Below are 22295 nucleotides of genomic sequence, written 5' to 3'. Positions count from 1 at the left end.
TAAAATAGCAAAGGAGCTAGGAGCTAGGAGAATAGTCACTGTTTTTTTTTTTTTGCCCAAGATTGGATTGGAATGAATGGGAGGAGATGAGGGTCATGTTCAACCCAGAGATCATCAGGTCAGGCCAGCACTGGTGCTTCAGAGGATGCATCTGTTTGCCAGGTGTTAAAGTGTATGCCACACAAATGCCCAGGGACACTGCCTGCTGTGTGGATGTTGGTTTCAGCTGGATGCAGCTCTCTGAGAGGAGGATGGGGAGGATGGGATATGTCCGTGTGACTGACTCTTGACTCTGAGTGGAAAATGGTAGAGACCTTGGAGATCTTGCCTTGCACCATGAATGGGACCTTCCTCTTAAAAGTCCACAGGAAAACCTTTAGGCGGCATCTGGACGTGGTTCTGTGTTACTTTTAGCTATGGACTGTGTGGAGATGGTCTGCAGGCTGGGAAGGTTGTGGCTAGTGGTTAAAGTTATGTGCCGTGGACATTGGACAGTTGCTTTGCCCTCCTTACTGCTTTAATAAGCCATCGTTGGGGATGGCGATAGAAGTACAACAGAAGGAAAAAGGATGGGGAAGCATTCTAAAATTTATGAAATATTCCCCCAAAAATGGAGACAATAAAAAAGGCCAGTTGACAAGGATCTGAAGAGTTTCGGACTCTCGCACATTGGTCTGTGAACCGGTGCAACCACTTTAGAAATGATTTTGCACTCTCAAAAGCTGAACATATTTCTCTTTGATGAACATTTCAACTCTATAAATGCCTTCATGTGTTCCCCAACATGCATGTCCAGTGTAATTTTCATGAAAGCACCAAACTGGCGACACCAAATGCCCATCATCAGTAGACTATAAATGATGCAGAATAGTCTCTCACCCAGGAGAATACTATACAGCAGTGGTGATGGACGATGTAACCACATGCAGCAATGCAGATGAATCTCATAAACATTACATTGAGTGAAAGAAACCAGACAGCCAAACAGAACAACTGTATGATGCCATTTATACCAGGCACATGGACAGGTAGTGCTAATCAGTGAGGATGGAAATTTGAATTGTGGTTTCCCTGGTCGGAGAGTGGGTAGTGCAAAGGGGCTTTGAGCATCTTTGTGGGTGCTGGAAGGTTTTATCTCAGCCTTTGAGCTGGTTACACAAATGTGTTTGCTTTGTGAAAATGTATTGAGCTCTACGATTATCATCTGCGCACTTTTCTGTTGGTCTCCTCTGTTTCAATAAAGAGTAAAGAAATGATCTAGGTGTATCATCTTTGTACAGCTGTGTACATTTTTAGAGCCAGGCCATGATGGGAAAGGGAAGGGGCCTTGCCAGGTGTGATCACTTGTATTGTGCACTAATCAAGTCACCAGGGTGGTGTGTTCCCAGTGGGATGTGGATAGACGAGGCTTTTAGGCCTGAACAATTTATGTAACTTACTGGGATGGTAAAAATTCCTTTAGCCTCATAATGGATGATGAACTGTGAAATTGCTCTGGAAGTGGCTCGTCCCAGGGAAGCAGGTGGCATGGGCTCAGATCTGCTCAACTCTGCAGGCTCCAGTCCGTTTCTCAGAGGACAGAGTTTTAGGATGTGGTGGGAACATAAACATCTCAAAGCACACACCTGTGTGTGTATGTATGGCTTTGGTGATGCTGCGTGGTGCTAACAACAAAATCTTGTTAATGGAATATTTGAATATGATTATGGAAAAGTTTCTTTAGGTGCACACGCACGCACAAACACCCATTGGTGCATTCTTACACAAGTACAAGATGAGCACATCGTGTTCACTTATATGTCCCTCTCCGCATAATAAGCTTTGCTCTGTGTCTCTGGGCCAGTTCTTAACCTCTCAGGACCTGTTTCCTCGGGGAAATGAGGATAATAATCCCACCTGCTTCTTGGAACTGTGGGCCTCATACAAAGGGGATTTTTCTTTGCACATGTTTAATGCCTCTCTTCTATACTGTGGGTTTCATGGGAGCAGGGACCTGGCATATGGTAAGAGCTGAGTGAATACCTGGGGAGGGAGGGAACAGCTCTCACGCACCTGCCGCATACATGCTGACAGTAGACATGTTCACAAGCTCATCTGCACTTGTCCGCAGGCACATGCAGTCACACATGTGGGCACATGTGGGCATGCACGCGTGTACCTCCCACAGACACTGAGACTCGGCGCTCCGGTTGGGGAAGCTCGGCAGTAGTTTGGAGATTCTGGACTGGAAGCCACAACGCAAGTTCAGGTGCTGTGTGTGGCTCCAGGTAATTCCAGTTTATCTTGTGACCTTGGCTAACACACGTCTCCAGGTCAGGGTTCCCAGCTGGGATGTAACAGAACTGGAATTTGAACCATGGTCAGTCTAGGTCTGTGTTGCTGGTGCCTAAGGCCCTGCTGCCCACAGTGTGGACCAGCAGTGTCACCCCGAGCCTGTATGGAATTCAGCCTCCAGTCCTACGCAGGATGCTGAGGTAGACCGCATCGCATCGTAACGGCGTCTCGCTGACTCAGTGCACGTTATAGACTGAGATGCACTGACGGAGCGCTGCTACCCCAAAGCGTTACAGATGGAGAGAGCCTGTGCTCCAGGTGCCTAAACCAGAAGAAATCAGACTGGCAAGGAAGCTGAGGGAGCTGCCCGGAAAGCCAACAGGAAGCTCAACCTCACACACAAGGAACCCAGGTCCTTCTGTTTATAAAGAGGGAGAATGAATCGCTCAGACATTAAGAGTGAAGTCCAGGGGTCAGATCTGCCAGTTTCAGAAACAACACACATCAACCCTTTCATCACTCCTGTGGGTCAGGGATCCAGGTGTGGCCTGGCCGGGTGCCCTTTGGCTCAAGATCTCTTTGGAGGCTGCATTCTCAGGCCTGGGGTGGCCCTGATGGCTCAACAGAGGGAAGACTTGCCCCAGGCTCCCTCAGTGGCTCTCCACCTCAGTTGCCCTGTGCTAGGCTATGGTATTGGCATCCTGGCTCCTCCATGGTGTGGAGCTGTGTGTTAGCAAAGCTTCAGAAAAAGGAAAACAGAGTGACGCAGGGTGGGCTTAGCCATCTTTTCACTGGTGACTCTCTGGGTCCCAGCACCAGCCTGCCTTAGGTTGGGTACTCCGTAAACCTTAGGGGAGCACATGAACCCTGAGTCACAGCACACATTCCTGGTGGAATGTGTGGGGCATATTAGTAGGAGCATGAGGTCTAGACTGCAGGAGGAGCAGGCCCTGTTCCATTCTGCTCGAAGCAAGCCTTATGTACTGGGTCCAGTCCTTGGTGCCACCACCTGACAATAAAGGAAGATGTTGTGAAGGGTCTGCTGATGCGACAGTGCGAGACAGTGGCCTGAGCAGAGGAGCCAGCATCCCCAGGAGTGTGCGGTATCTGGGCCTGCAGTGAGCTTGCTGTGGCTGACGTCGGGCAGGGTTGCAGGGCCTGAGCCAGGAGGTCTCAAGGCCAGCTGGATGCTGGGGCCCTGCTGTGGAGGCAGCCAGCCCTGGGAGGGTCTGAGCAGGGCGGTGTCCCAGACTGGAGCCTCAGCTGCCCCGAGAACTTCAGTGCTTCTGTCCACAGGCAGCCAGCTGGGCGCGTTTTCAGGCTATGCTGCTTTTGTAGCTTAAAAGGTAGAAGTGGAAAAGAAAAAAAGCTGCAAATCAACGTAATTTTTCCAGAAGCTGTTTTAACACACAAACAACAGGAAAGCCTACTCATCAGTTTAGAAATGCTTTTAAAAGCAGCTCTGCCTCATGTCTGCCTGTGTACCTGCAAGCCAGTGGCCGGGCAAGAATAAATTTGCATTTCAAAATCCTGTGGCCCAGCCCCCTCCTTTTACAGGTGAGGCAACTGACTCAGAAAGGGGTAGCAACTCGTACACAGCCTGTCAGGGGCAGCAGGGGTCTTAAATCTTCACACGAAGGTGATTTCTAAGATAAAGACAGCACCAGAACCCCTATGGACCGAGTTACAGTTATTTCGTGGGGTAACAGCAGCTCCCCAGGGAAGGCAGCTTCAGAACTTTGCTGACTTCTTCGCACTTGTAGGGAAGGTGGTGCTGAGTGGACTCTATCATAGCAGGCTATTTTTACATGTCTTAATTAGAATATATTTACTAAGCACCTTCTGTGTGCCAGGAAATGGCACAGGTGCTGAGAGCCGTGAACAGGCAGTCAGGCCCTTGTCCTCATTCCCTGTGTATCCTCTTACTCAGCAACTGTTGACTAAGGACCTATTATGTGCAAGGCACTGTGACCAGATGGTGGAATTTATATTCTAGTAAAGGGAACAGGCAGTTAATATGTTTGAAAGGTCAAGCGTATTGCTTGTTAGCAAGTAAAGAGTCCCATGGAGAGCAAGCAAGGGAGGCTGGGTGGGACAGTATACCTGTAAGGGCTGTCGCTGCAAACAGGGAGGTCAGGTGAGAAGGTGCCATCTGAGCAAAGACTTGAAGGGATGAGGGAGTAAAATCTGGGGAAATCCATTCCACTGGAATGAATAAGCAATGCAAAGGTCCTGTGGCAGGAGTATGCCTGGTGTGTTTGAGAAACATGAGTAGAGTGGAATGAGGGAGAGATTGAGTATGGGGAGGTGGAATGCTCACGGGCAGCGGCTGGCCGCATGGGTCATGGACAGAGCGACCTAGGCCTGGGTCAGCAGTTTCTGTGGACTGAGACTCCCTACCTCCTCTGTGAAGCCCCCAGCTCTGACGTGTGGGCAGGTGGAGAGCACTGACCCCTGTTACAGTGATTAAAGGGAAATCTTGGCAGCTCAGAACATCTTAGAGCCCGTGGAGGTCCCATTTTCAGGTGGGATGGGGAGAACACAGTGTACAGATCCAGCCAGTCCTGAGTTCAAATCCTATGTGTGGAGAAAAGTTATGGTCCAATACCTTAGTAATGTTGGCGTGGGACAGCCACGTCCTAAGCATGATACGACAGCCAGAAAGCACACCACACGAATACATTGGTTTTTCAAAAACTTAAATGTTAACACCCTTACCTTGGTAAAACATAAAAAAAAGATCAAATGAAAATATAAGAATAATATCTGTAGCATATAATAAGCAAAGCAGTTTGTCAAATACATAGACTAAGGTGATAGAACAATGACAAAGTAATATCAGTTTCAGAACAAGAAATACATATTGTCCATTAAAGTATGAGGAAGTATGCAACAATCTCACTAACAAATGCAAATGAAAGGAAGACAGTCTTTTCTTGATTAGTAATTATTTGATTAACTGGCTTTTTTTTTTTTTTTGTACCAGGGATCAAACTCAGGACCTTGTGCTTGCAAGGCAGGCAGTAGAACCACTGAACTAAATCCCTGGCCCCAGCTGGCATTTCTACCTCTAGAAATAGACCCTGTGGAGACTTTCAGGCCAAGATGTAAGAGTGAGGATATTTGCCACAGTTTTTACAAAGTGAAAAACCAAAAAACAAAACAAAACAAAAAAACCAAATGTTCATTAGTAAGGGGTCAGTTGAATTCATAAGCTAAATAATTAAATCACAGTATTTTTACTTGGTTCCCTCTCTATACCTAGCACCTGTACACATCATCCTGTTTTGCAGGGAAGACAAGCATACCATAGAAAACACATGCACACCCATGTTTCTAGCAGCACAGTTTGTAATAGCTGAATCTTGGAAACAGCCCAAATACCCATCAACTGGAGACTGGATAAAGAAGGTGTGTGTGTGTGCGTGTGTGTTTATAAAATGGAGTATTGCTCAGCCATAAAAAATGATAAACTAGAACATTGATAGCTAAATGGATGGACCTTGAGATGATACTCTTAAGTGAAATAAACAGGGCATGTATGTGTAAATATGTGCAATGGATATTATGAAATAGGAAGAAAAGGTTCAAAGTGGAAGGAGAGCTGGTGGGGTGGGGGAAAGAAGAGGAAAATAAAAATGAGAAAAGAAGGAAAAAAATGAAAACAAAGCTTTTGTAAATAGGGAGGGGTGGAGGGTTGGAAGAGGGGGAAGGGGAATGAGGAAAAACAAGAACCAAGATATATCATGTACAGGTACAAATTCCCAATGATGAATAGGATCATAATGTGTACCTAAAGTGTACCAATAAACTTAATGAATAAAACAATATATATAATGTCACAAATAATTCCAAGGCTGGGGAAACAATAGTTCCAGCTCCGTGGTAGAGTGCTTAGCTAGAATGCATGGTCTCAGATTTGATCCCCAGCAAAACACACACACACGCACACACACACACACACACACACACACACACACACGCACCCACACACGCACTCCTATCCATTGCCTGAGACGTATAGGGCAGCCGTGGGAATGGACCAGCTCTGTTTGGAGGTTCAGGGATGGCCTCTTTAGCTGAGACCAAAAGGTGAGAAGTTGCTGGGAAATGCGCGAGGAAAAGAGCATCCTGGACAGAGGGAACAGCCCCCGCAAAGCCCCTGAGGTGGGAGCGCCCTGGAAGCCGTACAGAAATGGGGAAAAGCAGAATGAGTGGGGTCTATGAAAAATTTTACCGGGTGAAGTTAAAAGGGCAAGACTTTGTTCAAGGACTATTATAGTAGGAGTCACGAGGGCCGGGCATTGGGCTCAGTGGTTCCGCCAACTGCCTTGCAAGCGCAAGGGCCTGAGTTTGATTCCCAGCACCAAATGATGATGATGATGATGATGATGATGATGATAAATAAAAATAAAAGTAGGAGTCACAATTATTGCAGTAAGAGAGCGGTTAAACACAACTCCTAAAAAGCAGGAATTAGGGCCAATGAGCAGGGGAAGAGGATCCTGGGTTGGAATTGCCTCGGCAGGGTTCTTGCTGCACTAGACCCAGAAGCGGGGACACCATTGAGGAGGTGACTATGGCTGTCTGCAGATGATGCCACCTGGAACAGGGTTGTTGCCTGCAGGGGGATCAGAGTGGGTAGGTTTGACTGGCCTGGCATAGAGCCAGCAGACTTTGTGGCCGACTGGAAGCGAGGTTGAGGGAGAGAGAGGAATTGCACCTCACTCCTAGGTTTCCAGCTTGAGCCACCAGTGAAGGGAAAGATGTAAGGGGAATGAGGGGACCACAGATTCATTTCTTTTGTTAACTGAAGTCTTAAATCAAGGATCAACAAGCCATGGCCTGGATGCCACCTACATCCCTCCACATGTGTTTTAGGAATAAAACTTTATCAGAACACAGCCATGCTCATTAGTTTCGGTATCATTTGTGGCTACTTTTATGCTGCAACCGCAGACTTGAATAGGGTGACAGAAACTGTATGATCCTCAAAGCCGAAAACATTGATTATCTGGGCCTTTGCAGAAAAAGGTTGCTGAGTTCTCCTCTAAAACGTCCAAGGGAAAGTGTGAAAGAGGCAGTTAGATAGTTATAAAAATGCCATTAAGAAACAACCCTGCCACTTGCTGGGAAAACGAGCTTCCCCCTCTGTGGAACGGTGGGTACCGGTTCAGGCTGCCTTGTCTCATTTGAATGCTATGGGCCCTAAGTAACCTCCAGCCTTGCCATCTAAGTTCTTCTAAGATTGTTTGTTCCCAAAGAACAGGGAAACCCCCAAACGCACCCACCAGTCCTTCCTCTTTCCAGATCTTCCCCCTCCCCTAAGATGAATCATCCTGGAAGCTGCCTGAAACTTGGAATGAGTCTGATAATTTTCTGAGCGAGAACACATGAGGGTTATCATGTTTATTTCCAGATATGGTTTCTGTAAACGGAGCTCATGTCTAACGTGATTGCCTGTCATTGGCCCATTACGAGGCCTCTTTCTGCTCTGATGTGTGTCAGGGAGAGGAATGGCCATGAAACATCTGTGTGTTTGGGGGGCACATTAGATACACTTCTGTACCCCTATTGCCCTGCTTAGATATGTGGTTATAAAAATTTCAAGGTTCTGCCTGTAAAGAAAGGCTTAAAAGATATTGCGTCCCCCTCCCCTACCTCCTCCAGAATCCACATTCATTTTAGCAGTATGGTTTCCCCGCCTCCTGTTGAGTTTGTATATGGTATGGGCCTTTCTTTACTTATTTTTTCAAGAAGCATTTTTAGCTCAGGAAAATGACAGGCCATCCGGAAGGTATAATTGTACTGATTCTCAGAAGTGCTACAATACTCCAGACCTGATGTGCTGCGAGACATGAATCAGAAAGATTCTATTAAACATCTCAGGGACGGGTGACACAGGGGTATTATCCAAGATGATTAATTTGACTCGGTCATTATGGACACAGACAAGCCTGGCAAAATTGCATTTCATTCCCCTCAGAATTCATAAAAATCCCTGCACATGTGATGAGAAGTTTCATTCTGGGAGCCCTGCTGTAGTTGACCAGGTTTGGGGTTTGGAGAGGATGTCCTTTTCCTTGTTTTGGAAACAGAATTGGGAAACACCAAGTTGTATTGTAGTCCTTCAGCAGAAATGTTCTTATAGGGAGTGGGTTTTCTTTGTAAAATAATGAAATGACAGATGGCTGGATAATTTATCATTAAAACCAGGACACTTTTTTTCCCCCTGGTAACTGGCATTGAACCTATGGTCTCATATTTGCCACCGAGCTACGTCTCAGCACTTTTAAAAAATTATTATTATTTTTAAATTTCACAACAGGGTCTCACTGAGTTGCCTAGCTGTTCTCAAACTGCAATTCTACCTCAGCCTCCCACATTGGAATTACAGACATGTGCCTTTGTGCCTGGCCAAACCAGGCCAAACCAGGACACTTTTTAGAGTGAAGGAGAACACTGCTAAATGCTACTCTGTACTGGATATGGTGGCTCATGCCTGAAATCTCAACTGCTTGGGAGGCTGAGGGAGGAGGATTGCAAATTTGAGCCCAACCTGGGCAATTTAGTGTTAGAGAGAGATCCTGTCTCAAAATTTAAAAAATAAATAAATAAATTAAAAAGGGCTAGAGATGTAGCTAGGTACAAAGGCCCTGGGTTCAATCCTCAGTACTGACTGAGTGAATGAACAAGCAGACAAACAAACATTACCCTGGGGTACAGCAAGATCATCTTGGACTCACTGTGGGTACTGTGTGATGGGAAGGGTATGACTGGTAGAGCCAACTTTGATACAAGTAGGCAGGCTTCTTGTTCTATAGTGCTATCCAGGTGCTTTTAGAGAAGCCATTTTGTCCTTTTAAACCTCAGTTCCCTCCTCTATAAAATGGAAACACTGTATAAAGCTTGTTCCGCTTCCCACCTGAGATCTTTTTTCTCTTTCCTTGGAAGTCATGGAAGGGTTTGTGCTGACTTTCTGTGAATGTCTTTTCACATCTGTCTCCTTGTGTGATTCTCTTAGCTATTCTGTGGGATGTTGGTAAATAAGTAAACTGAGGAACAAGTAGTTTGGATTTATGGCTAACGGTCCCTCTGCAAGCTAAGTGCAGAACTGGATTCCCGGGGTTAGTCTGACTTCTTTCCACAGATCAAACAATGGTGCTCACTGATTTTGGACCTCAAGAATCTCACCACTTTCTTGAGAGGAATGTGTGAAGTATGTGAAAGCCTTTGGAATCCTGAGATCTGTGTCAACATAAAAGTACAGTTGCCGCGACCCCCACTGGGGACAAGAAAACAGGGGCCCACTTTCCTCTCACCCTCTCCATCCCATCTTGCAGCTTTTTGAGCACTTTCAGCTGTGAGAATCAAAACTTCAGTCTCCTACCCAAGCCCCTGGCTCCTGGCCTTGGCACTATAGCAGAGATGGAAGCGTCCTCTCTCATTTCCTGAGCAGCTGCTGGAAACTAGGGCCAGGGCAGGCGGGGCAGGATCAGAGAAGCAGGGTCAAAACCTCTTGACTAGCTGGTACTATGATGTCCTACCATTATGCTCAACGGTCATACAGCCTTCACATGTTGCCTCTTTTCCCTGAGGCACGCTAAGCTGGAGATGTACTCTGCAGCTCATCTGTCGGGACCTGCTCCACCTGTTGTTCTACCTGCTGCTGCTGAGGTCTCCTTGCCTTATCAGGCTACCGTGCTAGTGAGACTCCTGAAGATGCCTTCAGCTAGCTTCTGTCATGAGCATTCACTTGACCTCCCAGCACTCATACTTCTGTATCTCACCAAGGCATATACATGAAGATTGCTCACAGTCTCTCCATTTCTTTCTCCTCACACAATCTCCCAGTGACTCGCAAATACTACTTGGTGTCCTCCTAAACTTCTCAACTCTGAGAATATAAATTGAGTTCTGCTAAGAACTCTTTCTCACCAGGCTTCCTTAAGGAGTAAAGTGATACTTTTGTGCTCTAATCAGAGTCCAATAAGCTTTGGGAAAAGGTTGATTTACCTTCTATTACTTTTCTCTTATACAGCATTAGAGTAGACAATGGAGAAGGTAGTCAAATGCCAGTGTGGAAATCTTGTAGGAAGCATTAACTGAGCTAAAGTAGGAAACAGGTATAGTGAAAACTGATAAATAGTTAACAACATAGCTTTAAAATAATGTGAAGTAAAATGGACAGAAACACAGAGGTTGATAAAAATCACAATCATGGAAAATTTTAACAGGTTTCTCTCACAAACCAGTGGATCATGTAGAAAAAGAAAAGTAATAGTTACTTAGAAGAGTTAAACAACAGAATTAACACAACAGAAAGTATAAACATTAGCCTTATACTGTGTTACAAAGGAATTCTCAGGGGCTAAAAAGACTCATTGTTTTTGTCATTTCTTTTGGGGTATCTTTTTCTGTTGTTGTTGTTGTTTTCTTGTTGGTGATTACCTATTCTGTTAGCCTTTCCAGAAAAAAAAAGTCTACCTTATTTTTCTTACTAAAGTGCACTTTCTATTTTATTACTCTTTATTCTACTGATTTTTGGCTTACTTTGTTATTCTGTTTCTACCTTGGAGCATTGAGTTCTGGGTTCATTCATTTTGTCTTGTCTTCTAATAAATTCATTTCCCTAAAAAGCCTGCAAGCCTTCTATTGTTCACCTCTCATTGGTTTTATCAGGTAGTGTTTCTTTAATTTCAGCTGTGATTTCCTCATTAGTCCAAGAGTTGTTTAGAGGATTGCTCTTAAACTGTCGTAGTACGGGGAGAGTCTCCCTTCCTCCATTTTTCTCTATTTCCTCTTTCTGTCCCTTGTTTGTTTGTTTGTTTGTTAATTAAATCTCAAAACATGTCAATTATTTCTACCAGTTGAAAAGGTGATTGTCTTTGTGGCTGGTATGTGATTATGTTTTGTATTTTATGTAATTTGAAATGAATGTGTTAAATATCAAGACACAGGCTGGAGATTTAGCTCAGTGGCACCATACCTACCTTGCAAGCTGAAGGTTCTGAGTTTGATCCCCAGTACCACAAAAAAAAAGTAAAAAATATAAATAAATAATTAACTAAATAAATAAATATAAAGACAAATCAAGAAGGTAATTTTTTTTAGTCAAATATACTATCCATACCCATCTCTACCCAAATGACTTATCAGTATTTGGGGAAATATGTTAAAGTACCTCTTTGTTTATAGTTTTTTACATTTTATATTCCTATGGTATATTAATCTACATAAAAGTTTATCTGTCATTTCTTTTCTTTTCTTTCTTTCTTTCTTTTTTTTTTTTTTTTTTTTTTTTACCTTGCACTTGCCAGGCAGGCTCTGTGCTGCTGAGTTACATCCTTAGCCCTATCTGTCATTTCTTCATAGTGGATTATATCATTTATTGACTTTAGTAGTCCTTTTGATTTCTTTAATTTTAGCTCAGGGCTTTTTGCCCTGAATTGTACTTAATTTGTTATTTATTTTGCCCTTCTGCTTTTTATTTGCCTAATTTATCTGTTTACTTTTAACTTTTCATGTTATTTTAAGTATGTCTATTATAAATGTTATATGCTGGATTTATTTATTTTCATCAAATTATTAATCTTAAAAGCAATTGCAATCATTCATATTTATTGTGACTACTAATATTTACTCTTAATGCTGTCACTTTTAAGAAGGTTCTTTATTAGCATGTTTCATAGTTCATTCCTATTTTCTTTTCAGATTTTTGTTAGTTTGATCAAATTCTATTTTTCTTTTCCTAAACTTCCTTTAATAGTGAGAATTTCTTTCTCAAAAGTATAATAAGCAGTTAAGAATTTAGCAAAGCTTCAAGGCTGAAGGGGAACATGAAAAAATCAGTTGGGCTTCTATAAACAATGAACACTCCAAAGTAGAAACTGAGAAAATACTTCTACATACAGTAGCACCCAGAAGTATAAATTATAAAGGTATAAAAGCAACCAAGGAGATAAAAGATTTATAAATCAAAACCTATGAAACATTGCTGAAAGAAACTAAAAAATATCTAACTAGCAAACAGACAGATATCCATGCTTGTGGACTGGAAAACTTACTATTGCTAAGATGGCCCTACTTAGTACTCAAGCAATCTGCAGATTCACTGTAATCCCTGTCAAATTCCCACTGATCTATAATGCAGAAATCAAAAAATGGATCCACATATTTATATGGAATTGCAGGGGACTCCAAACAGCACCAGTAATCTTGAAAAAGAATAAGTTAAAGGACTCACATTTCCCAAATTCTACAAAACTATAATATAGTACTGGCATAAGGAGATGCAGACCACTGGCATAGAATGGAGAGTGCAGAAATAAACTCACACTTCTATAGCCAATTGATTTTTGGCAAAGGTGCCAAGACCAATCATAGGAAAAGAACAGTCTCTTCACCAGATGGTGCTGGGATAAATGAATTGCCACATGCAACATAATGAAGTCGGACCCTACATTATGCTGTACACAAAAGCTCATTCAAAATGGATCCATGACACAAATATCAGCGCTAAGACAATAAAATTCTTAGAAGAAAACATGAGGGGTAACTCTTCATTACTTCATATTTGGCAGTGGATTCTTGGATATGACATTAAAAGCATGGGCAACAAAAAATAGATATATTAGACGTCATTAAAATTAAAAATCTTTGTTCATCAAAGGATGTTATCAAGAAAGGGAGAATGGGAAAATATTTGCAAATCATATATCATAAGGGGCTGGGACCTAAAATATATAAAGAACTTTTTTTTAATGCAACAACAACAGCAAAATACCCAATTAAAAATATGGGCAAAAGACTCAAACAGACATTTCTCTAAAGAAGATTCACAAGTGGCGAAGAAACACATGCAAAGATGTACAACATCATTCATCTTTAAGAAAATACAAATCAAAGCTATAATAAGATACCACTTCACACCCTATTAGAATTTTTATAATAAAAAATGAAAGTCAATAGTGACAATGAGGATGTGAAGAGGCTGAGCCCTCCTACATTGCTGCTGGGATAAGCAGCCACTGCAGAAAGCAGATTGACAGTCCCTCAAAAAGTGAAACACAGATTCACCGTATAACCCAGCAGTTGCACCTGTCGGTTTCTACCCACAAAGTACTGGAAACAGGGACTCCGACAAATATATGCACACATTCTTAGCAGCACTATTCACGGTAGCCCCAAGATGGAAACAACTCTAATCCCTAACAGTGGATGAATACGGAACTGTGGTATATAAACATGGTGGCGTGTTTTGTAACCATAAAAAGGATATGTATTATGCGTCTTGAAAATGTTATGGCTAAATGAATGTCATGTACATTATGCTAAGTAGAATATGTGTGAACCTCTGAAACAGTATGCTCAGTGAAAGAAGCCAGACACAAAAGGCCATATACTATCTGATTCCATTTATATGAAGATATCCAGAATAAGGAAATCCACAGAGGCAGAGTGAAGATGCTGGCTAGCAGCAGTTGTGGGAGCAAGGGGAATAGGAAGAAACTGTCTATGCTGTTTTCTTTCAGGGTGATAAAAACATTTAGGAGCTAAATAGAGGTGGCGTTGCCCAACATTATGGATGGCCTCGAATCGCTTTGTTTAAAACAGTTGGTTTCATGTTATATGAAACATGAATAATTTGTTAAAGATTATAATAAATGTAATTAAGCTTGTATTTTCTTACAATATCAACAATGAGTCTGTCTCTGTAACCTCCTCCATTAAGCAAGAAATAGATTCTAGCTGAAATCCTCTCGATTGCTCCTTTGGGGTCAGTCTTAATAATACAACCTTATACTTCTTCTATTTTAAGAATCTTTATTCAACAGCCACGTTAAATCCCACAGTCGCTTCATCAGCAACAGTTTTGGATTAATATAAATCACTGCAGTTTTTCAGCTCACTGCTCTTTCTGCAGTCCCTGTTTCTGGTTCGCTTTTTATCCTCTAGGTTCTAGCTTTGACTATTTTTCCAGAAGGGATTTTTTAAAAGAATGTTTTGTCTTGTTTTTTAACTTTTGTGGTTGAGTTTTTGATGAGCTCGTCATTTATTTTATTTTATTGCAGCAAGTGAAAGAGTTTATTCTGATCATTTGTTAGGATGTTGGCTCATCCTGGCATACATAGGCTTTCACCTTTCAGATGCTCTTCAGCGTCCTTCTCCCCCTCACCTTTGGCTCTTTTCTCTCCTTCCTTGAGCAGTTTCTGCCTTCGATGCTTTAATATCTCAACCACCAGGATTCCTGGAGAGGTTTAAGCTTTCTCAGACCAAGAGCAAGCCCTAAGCTCATTTGGGTCAGTCCAGCGTTCTTCTCTTCGTGGAACTGGTGCATGAAAAACAAGACACCAGAGCTCTTAAACTTGACAGCTTGGCCTCTTTCTGTGTTTTCATGAGGACAGCAGTGGTAGAGAACAAAGAGCTGTGGCCAGTGTCTTGCTCACAGGAAGTCTGAAGCATGGATCTTGGAGGCATCTGACCTAACATGAGAAAACATCAGGTTCAGAATCCCAAGCCCTGGATCTGAGTCTCACTAGCCTGGCACTGCTTCTCACGCTCTGGACTCTAGCTTCCTTTTTTGCAAGATGGAGATAGTAGGCCCTTCTTTGGAGACATACACGGTTAAATAGGAAATGCATATGGGAATGCTGGATGCTCTGACTGGCTCATAGTAGTGACTCAGTTGCAGGACAGGCTGATTTGTGTTCAGGTGTCTAGGATTTGATTGCACGCGGAAGAGGCATGTACGTGTTTGCATGTTTGTTTTTAAATATGCTAATTGCCTCCTTAAATGAATTGTCATAATTGTGCTATTTCAATATTTTGATACAACATATGCTCACTTTTTCAAAAGGCTTCTGGTCGATTGGGCTGGTTCCAGTGGATTGAGGTTTTGGTTTTTGACTGAAACTAATAGACTTGTGCAGTCAGTTGGCATTCATGGGGCACCTGTCATGTGCCAGCACCTGTTCTGCATGCTGGGGGTCAAGAAAGGAGGCAGCATTCAACAGACATGAATAATAGGTCGCTGAGATACTTTACAGTCTATTAGGAAGACAGGTAGGGAAGACCTTAGTGAGGTGCTTCCCCGTTTTGTGGCCTGACTCACTGGAATGAACTTGCTGTATGTCAGGCACTATTCTAGGCACTGAGGACAAGACACCTTCACTCCTTCCATCATGGAACCTGGGAGCACCATGGCAGGTGTAATGAGTTGGGGGGATGTGCAGGAAGGGTTTGTAGAGGGAGAGTCTTGGGTGGCAAGGGGGTTGGGAAGGCTTCCTGGACATGACTCTGAGCAGGAAGGCTAGCAGGGGGCTCTGCTTTCTAGGGCGATACCATACCAGAGGCTGACTCCCACCTAAATGGTAATCTGGGGTGGTAGCAGGGGTGAAGACAGACATTATCCCGCAGTTCACAGACCTGCGGTGTGAGAGTTAGGAGCATTCAGCAGGGATGCAGAGCCAGTGAGCTGCTGTTTCCTCAGTCTGTCCCCAGGGGACCATTAATGGCTCCATAATTCCAGGCAAGGACAACAATGGCAGTCCTAACATCGGGAGCATCGACTGTGTGCCGGGTACAGCTCTAAGCAGGTTACATGTGTTCACTTCGTTTACTCTTTGCAGTAGCCCTGTCAATACAGATTACCATTATCTTCTTCAGAGATTAGGAAACTGAGGCACTGAGAGGGTGAGTACTGTGCCCAGACTCATAGGAAGGTAGTGACTGACAGTTCCAGGATTCAAACCCAAGTCTTCATTCTCTTCCCAAGATCCATCTGCCTCCTATATAACTGAGTCAGTGTACCCAGCCCAGGGCCATCCCTGAAGCTCAGTGAGATGTGGGTTTACAGCATTTGCTCCTAGGCCCTGGATTCCATTCAGCAAACTCTTTTGAGCTCATACTTTGTGCCCTGACTTTGTGCTCAGTTCTGAACTAAGCACTAGGGCACAGCAGACAGAACTCACATCGAACACTAAATAAATGCACCCTACATCAGTTAACTCCAACTTGGATGAGCGCTTTGAAGGAGAAATGCTAGGCCATCTTGGGTTTACTGTGAGGTGCCAGGAAGACATTCATTTAATCCAGACTATTGGGGAGGGATGAGTAGCAGTGAACTTGAAGGGAGAGCACTTAGTGGACAGGGCAGCGAAGCCCTGGGTGCAGAGACAGTCGCTGTGGTTAGAGGGGTGAGTGGCGAGGACTTACAGGGTTATATATGGGCCTTCAAACTTGGGCCTGTTTCTATGGCGTTAAAGGGCAGCGTAGGGCCTTCCCACAGAACAATTGTGAGCTTCACACACTGTGCCTGAAGAGAAAGATCTCAGCACCAAGAGGGCCTCCTGGTGTGTGTGCTCCCTACTTTTGTCACTGCTGTACCCAAATCCACTATCTGCTCGTGCTGCACCCAGAAGACAGGAAGAGTCAGCCAGGAGCCAGGCATGGGTTAGACCTGGTGACAGAGTTGGTTTAATATGCAAGCAACAATAAGCAATGCAACATACTAGAAGATGTTATTTTTTTATATGCTGTTATGGTGTGAGGTTTTCTTCCTTTTCTACAAGGTTGTTTTGTTTGTTTGTTTGTTTGTTTTTAGATCTATCCGCTTACACATCAGCCAGGAATGGTGGGGCACACTTGTTACCATAGCTACTTGGGGCCTGAAGCAGGACTGCGAGTTCAGGCCAGCCTGGGCAACTAGTGAGACCTAGTCTCAAAATAACATAATAAAAATGCCTTCCTGGGCTCAATTCTAGTACTGCGGAAAAGAGAAAAACAAAGATTTGTCCTCATATGCACCAGTTCCTTGGGTGTCCTCCCTCAGCTCTGGAATGAATATTCCCTGCCATTGTCTCTGGCCCATGCCCTTACTCTTCTGCCTCAAGGTGCTAGCTGAACAGATGTCCCCTAGGCGTTTCGCTGCTCCTCTGTGCTTGTGGCCCTCCTTTCTGTGTTCTTTTTGTTGCTCTATATTGAATTGTGGGTTCATCTCCCTTCTGCCGAGTCTTATCTCTTCCAGAGATTATAAAAGAAAGACTAACTCTGCAGCCTAACAACCGTGATACCCAAACCCTAAAAGGGCAGTAGGAGAGAGGAAAATTAAGGCCAATCCCACTTGAGAACTTGATGCCAAAATCCCAAACAAAATACCACCACACAAAATCCAACACTGTCTAAAAAGAATAATACATCATGACCCCATTGGGTTTATTCTAGGAATGCAAAATTATTTAAAGTGAAAAAAACCAAAGTTAAAGTTATTTACCATAGTAACTGAATTTAAGGAGAAGGGTTGTGTGAACCTTTCAGTAGATGGAGGGGGGAATTTTTTTTTTTTTTTTTTTTTTTGGTACCAGGATAGAACTCAGGACCTTGGGCTTGGGAGGCAGATGCAGTGCCATTGAGCAAAATCCCTGGCTGGGAAATTTTTGATAAAATTTAAAAGTCCATGCACAATTCAAAAAAGAGAAACTCACCATGATAAACAAGGAATTCTGCTGTCTACCTACTGAAGAATTCCCACTTTACGGTGAGATACTGAGGGAATAAAAGCAAGCATATCAACTCTCACTGCTTCTATTCAGCATTGTGCTGCAGGTTCCTGGTCAGCTCAGTGTGGTGGGGAAAAGATAAACACAGAAGAGCTGGAAAGAAGGTGTCCAGCGTGACTCCTAGTTTCCGGCTTGTGTTTCTATGGAAATGTTTGCACCATTTGCCAAGACCAGAGCCACTAAGATTGGGCCCCGTTGGACTGACTATTGGAAACACGTAAGAGAAAATTGTCCAGCTGTGCAGAAGATCACAGTCAGGGAGTCAGGATACTTGAGCTCCTCTCCCAGCTCTTCTGCTACCATTGGATGACCTGCTTTCCTCCTTAGATCAGCATCTCCATAAAGTAAGTAGCTTTAGAAAGATGGATCCCTGGTGGGCTTTTGAGGCCAGATCTGGTAGGAAAACAGAGAGGAGCAGGTGGGCAGCAGCCAGTCCTGCTCTCTAGGAGACGGGCTCTGTGAAGAGGGTTTCTGGTGGAAGTGAACATCTGCTTGGGGTTGTTTCAGGAATCTGACCTAGGCAGGGGCCACTGAGACCCTTTTGAGAGCTTCCTTTCTCTTTACTAATGGGTTGTTATGGTTATCGCTGGTGTTGTTAAGTATGTTCTGCAGTTTTAAGACACTAACCCCCTACAATATGCCTTTTTGATGTTTTAGACCTATAACAGCCAGAGCGAAAGCAACGAAGACTATGAGATCCCCCCGATAACACCTCCCAACCTCCCGGAGCCATCCCTGTTGCACCTGGGAGACCACGAAGCTAGCTACCACTCTCTGTGCCACGGCCTTGCACCCAACAGTCTGCTCCCTGCCTACCCCTACCAAGCCATGGACCTCCCAGCCATCATGGTGTCCAACATGCTGGCCCAGGACGGCCACCTGCTGTCAAGCCAGCTGCCCACGGTGAGTCTCTGTGTCCTGCCATGGTTCCTGCTGGTCATAGTAAGGAAGGGACAGAGGGTAGCCAGTGCTGTGATGTAGAGCCGCTGCTCCGGTGCAGGGCTGGGGTCCCATCTGCTTGTTCAGAAGGGAGACTGCAGAATATGGAAAGGTGTGGAGGGAAACTCACCACACTGCCCACTTCTGGAGCTCTGCTTACAACTCCCTGGGACTTGTTTTATTATTTATTAACAGTATAATTTCATTTGTATTTATTTTCTTTTTAATAGCTTTACTGAGATATAATTCACACATTTAAAGCATACAACTCTGTAGCTTTTTGTAGGTTTAGAATCATGTCACCATCTGTAAAAGTTTGGAACAGATTCATCACCCTCCACAAGAAACCCATACTTGTAATCACTGCTCCCAACCTGCCATCCACTGCCCCGGCCCTAGGCAACCCCTGTTACTTTCCACTTACATATTCATCTGGTCTGGACATTTCATATAAGTGGAGTCATATTTTTAAAGATTGTATCCTGCTTGAGCAGCCAGGGAAGAGGGTGATCACTGAGTTGAAACTTGTGGGGTTGGTAGAAGTTTTGCAGGCAAAGGCAGGAAGGGATCTTCCAGGTTCCGGGGCAGCATGCTTTGGAGGAGGCCGGGTACTCACGCAGCAGTGCCTCAGTGCATTGGGTTCCTTCTTTTTATTGGGCTGGAAAGCAAGTACCCGAAGCCAATGAGAGAGAGGGGTGGTAAAAGAGCTCAGCAGACTCTGGGTAATAAGGATCTTGAATCCCACGTGAAGGGGATTGTTTCTTATTTCTTTCTTCTTTTTGTCACTCAGTGCTTCATTTCCTTTCTTCTTCAATTTCTGTTTTAAAACTTTCAAAACATTTTTATGAGTACATGTTCGCAGGACATAATGATCACACTCGTGACAGGGTTGGTAAATGCACATTACATGTCTTAATTCTCTTTTATGTCCCCTCCCCCCTTCCATCACTCGGTCCTCTTGCCATTTGCAAAAGATCTATCTCTCTGTTTCCCATTGTCTGTCTTTTGTTTTGCTCTTTAATTTATGTATTCTTTGGGCTTCTCATGTAAGAGAAATCATTGTGATATTTGAGTTGTGTGTCTGACTTGTTTCACTTAACATTATGCTCTCATAGTGAGATTGTGTTTTCTTAGCGTGAATGGCTCGTTCGCACTTTCAGAAACTATAGGAATCAGTAGGCTTGGCAGCGGGCAGTAGGAGGTACAATAGAAAAATCTCCTGACGCTGCTAGATAACAGGGACTTGGGTTTATTGTTGCGTTTTCTCCTTCACTGTTAATAGTGTATACTGGTCACAACTCTTACTTCTATTTGTAAATAACAGGAAAGAAATTCACACTAACTTAAGGAAAACACTGAAATATCCAAGGGTGGGATGGACAAAGGGGTTCAGGTGTCATTTGACCCAGGAGCTCCAGCAGTGTCAGTAGGGCCCGGTTGCATCCCTGGTTCTACATAGGGCTGATGGCTGGAGCAGCCCGCGCACTTCCTCATGTCTCCAGCAGGTGGCCATTTGGGTGTTCAAGGAGCACCATGACGGAGGAGGAAGCGGTCTCCAGTTTTGTCAGGTTAGGTTGCAAACATGCCTGTGGCCGGAGGAAGGGCTGCTTATTCGCCTTTCCTGTCAGAGTCACATGGTGTTGGGTGAATTGTTTATCTCTGCTACATCTGCTTGGAAGCCACAGCCGAATTTGTGGCCCAGTGCTAGCAGATGCCCGGGGCCTTTGGGCGTGCTGTTTATGTTCTAACCATCTTGACTGTGTTTTATTTCTTTATTGTTTACTCTTCTTTTATTACCAACCCATTTTCTTGCTTAAAAAACCCTGGCGTGCCCTGTGTATTTTTGTAAGGCCCCCCTCACATTTTTGTTTTCATTTTTGGAAGGTAGTTGAGAAATAAACGGAGAGAAGGGAGGGGGGAAGCAACTGAAGAGCTATGTTTTATCGTGTTCTGTTCTCATGAAAGAGCTCAGTGAAAATTGATGTTCTGTTTTTCAAAGAATATTTTCCGTTTGGGCCCAGCAGTCATACAGATTCTCAGCTGCTTCTTCTAGAAGTCCTGGCAGCTCGGTCTCCACTGTCAGCCTTTCTTCACCTCGTTAGAAGGTTTGTGCCTTAGCTGCTTTCCCAGCTCGCTTCCTAATAAAAACCTCACCACCCCCATTCATGACTTATGATAACACAGCAGGGGCAGGACCAGATGGACACCTCTGTCACGTCCGTTGGTGCAGGGCTGGTGATAGAGTACACTGCTGAGGCACCTGTTGCTGGCTCGTGGTGCTGGTGGCTCATGGAGAGTGTGGGGTAGCGGTCAGCCCAAGGGCTTGAGAGTCTCACCGACTCAAGGTAGGGCCTTGTCCTTCATTTCCTTGTCTTGGACTCGTAATGGTCCCTCCTCCAGGTCACTGTGAAATGTATCTGAGACAGTGTACATAAAGTCTTTGCAAATGTCTGGCGGAGACTAAACAAGCAGGGAATATTTGCTATTGTTATTATTCATACTAAAAATGAATTCCCACTATAACCAAATGGCAGTTTTCCCTTTAGTCTCATTTTTCCAAAGAAACAAACTGCAGATACTCCCAGGTGCATTTGTAGGATCCCTGGTTATTTGATAGCTCTGATAATTACAAAGCATGTTATCTGCTAATCAAAGATGACCCCTTATTACTGCCTCCTCAGAGTGTTCTGCTGAGCTCTGTGCAGACAGGCACTTTGCAGTTATTTCCCAGATTTCCTTGTAACTAGTTCATGCTTAAGATGCTTCTCAACTGCTGATAGCCTTAATTCTTCCATTAGCCTGACTTTGCAAGGGTTCACTGAATTTTATTTCCGCTTGTTATGCTATGAAAGATAAGCCAGACTCTGTTACCCAGGGGAGAGGTCCACACCAACTAGGAAAACCAGATAAGAGCTTGTACGTACATCGGACTCTCTGGTGAAAAGGCAAGGGGCCTGTGAAGACAGAGTTGCCAGATTTGTGGGAGCTTCCAGATGAAGGGGTATCTGTGGGTATGTGGGCACATGCCACGTGGGCAATACTGGGATTATGTTCGCACCGGCTAGGTGCCAAGCACGGGGCAGAGGGCTTTGCAAACATTTTTGCACATAATTTTCCCACAATGGAGGAGGCCAGAGGAATTAGGATCCAGAAGGGAAGAGGCTCCCAGGAGGCTGGACAGCATGCAGTAAATTCCCCAAAACAGTGGCTTACAGCAGCAGATGTTTATTCTCTCCAAGATCTGAAGGTCAGGAATCAGTGCCCTGTGCTGAAATCAAGATGCCAGAAGGGCCATACTTCCTCCTGAGGCTGGGGGGAGAGTTTGTTCTGCCTCTTCTACCTCCTGGGGGCGGCTGGCCTTCCCTGGCTTGTGACAGGGGCTCTGCCACTCCAGTCTCTGCCTCATTGTTATAGTTTGTGTCTAGATATATCCCCCGACCCCCCACAAGCCTCATGTAGTCATAAGGCTTTTTTTTTTTTTTTTTTTTTTTTTTTTTTTTTTTTTTTTTTTGGTTGTTTGGT

General features: G+C 44.1%; 1 protein-coding gene across 8 annotated transcripts in view; it reads left to right on the top strand.

Moving 5' to 3' along the window:
• Tox2 (TOX high mobility group box family member 2) overlaps positions 1–22295 on the top strand; it is a 104075-nt gene that overhangs the window by 37416 nt on the left and 44364 nt on the right. For all 8 annotated transcript variants that reach the window (XM_010631447.3, XM_033767122.1, XM_033767121.1 and 5 more), the window contains one exon: positions 18492–18737. In XM_010631447.3, the coding sequence (XP_010629749.1) occupies positions 18492–18737 (246 nt within the window). The remainder of the gene's footprint in view (positions 1–18491; positions 18738–22295) is intronic.

This window comes from Fukomys damarensis, unplaced genomic scaffold (assembly GCF_012274545.1).
Source record: "Fukomys damarensis isolate Sample0158 unplaced genomic scaffold, DMR_v1.0_HiC HiC_scaffold_22, whole genome shotgun sequence".
NCBI lineage: Eukaryota > Metazoa > Chordata > Mammalia > Rodentia > Bathyergidae > Fukomys > Fukomys damarensis.
This window is presented reverse-complemented; position numbering and strand designations above follow the sequence as displayed.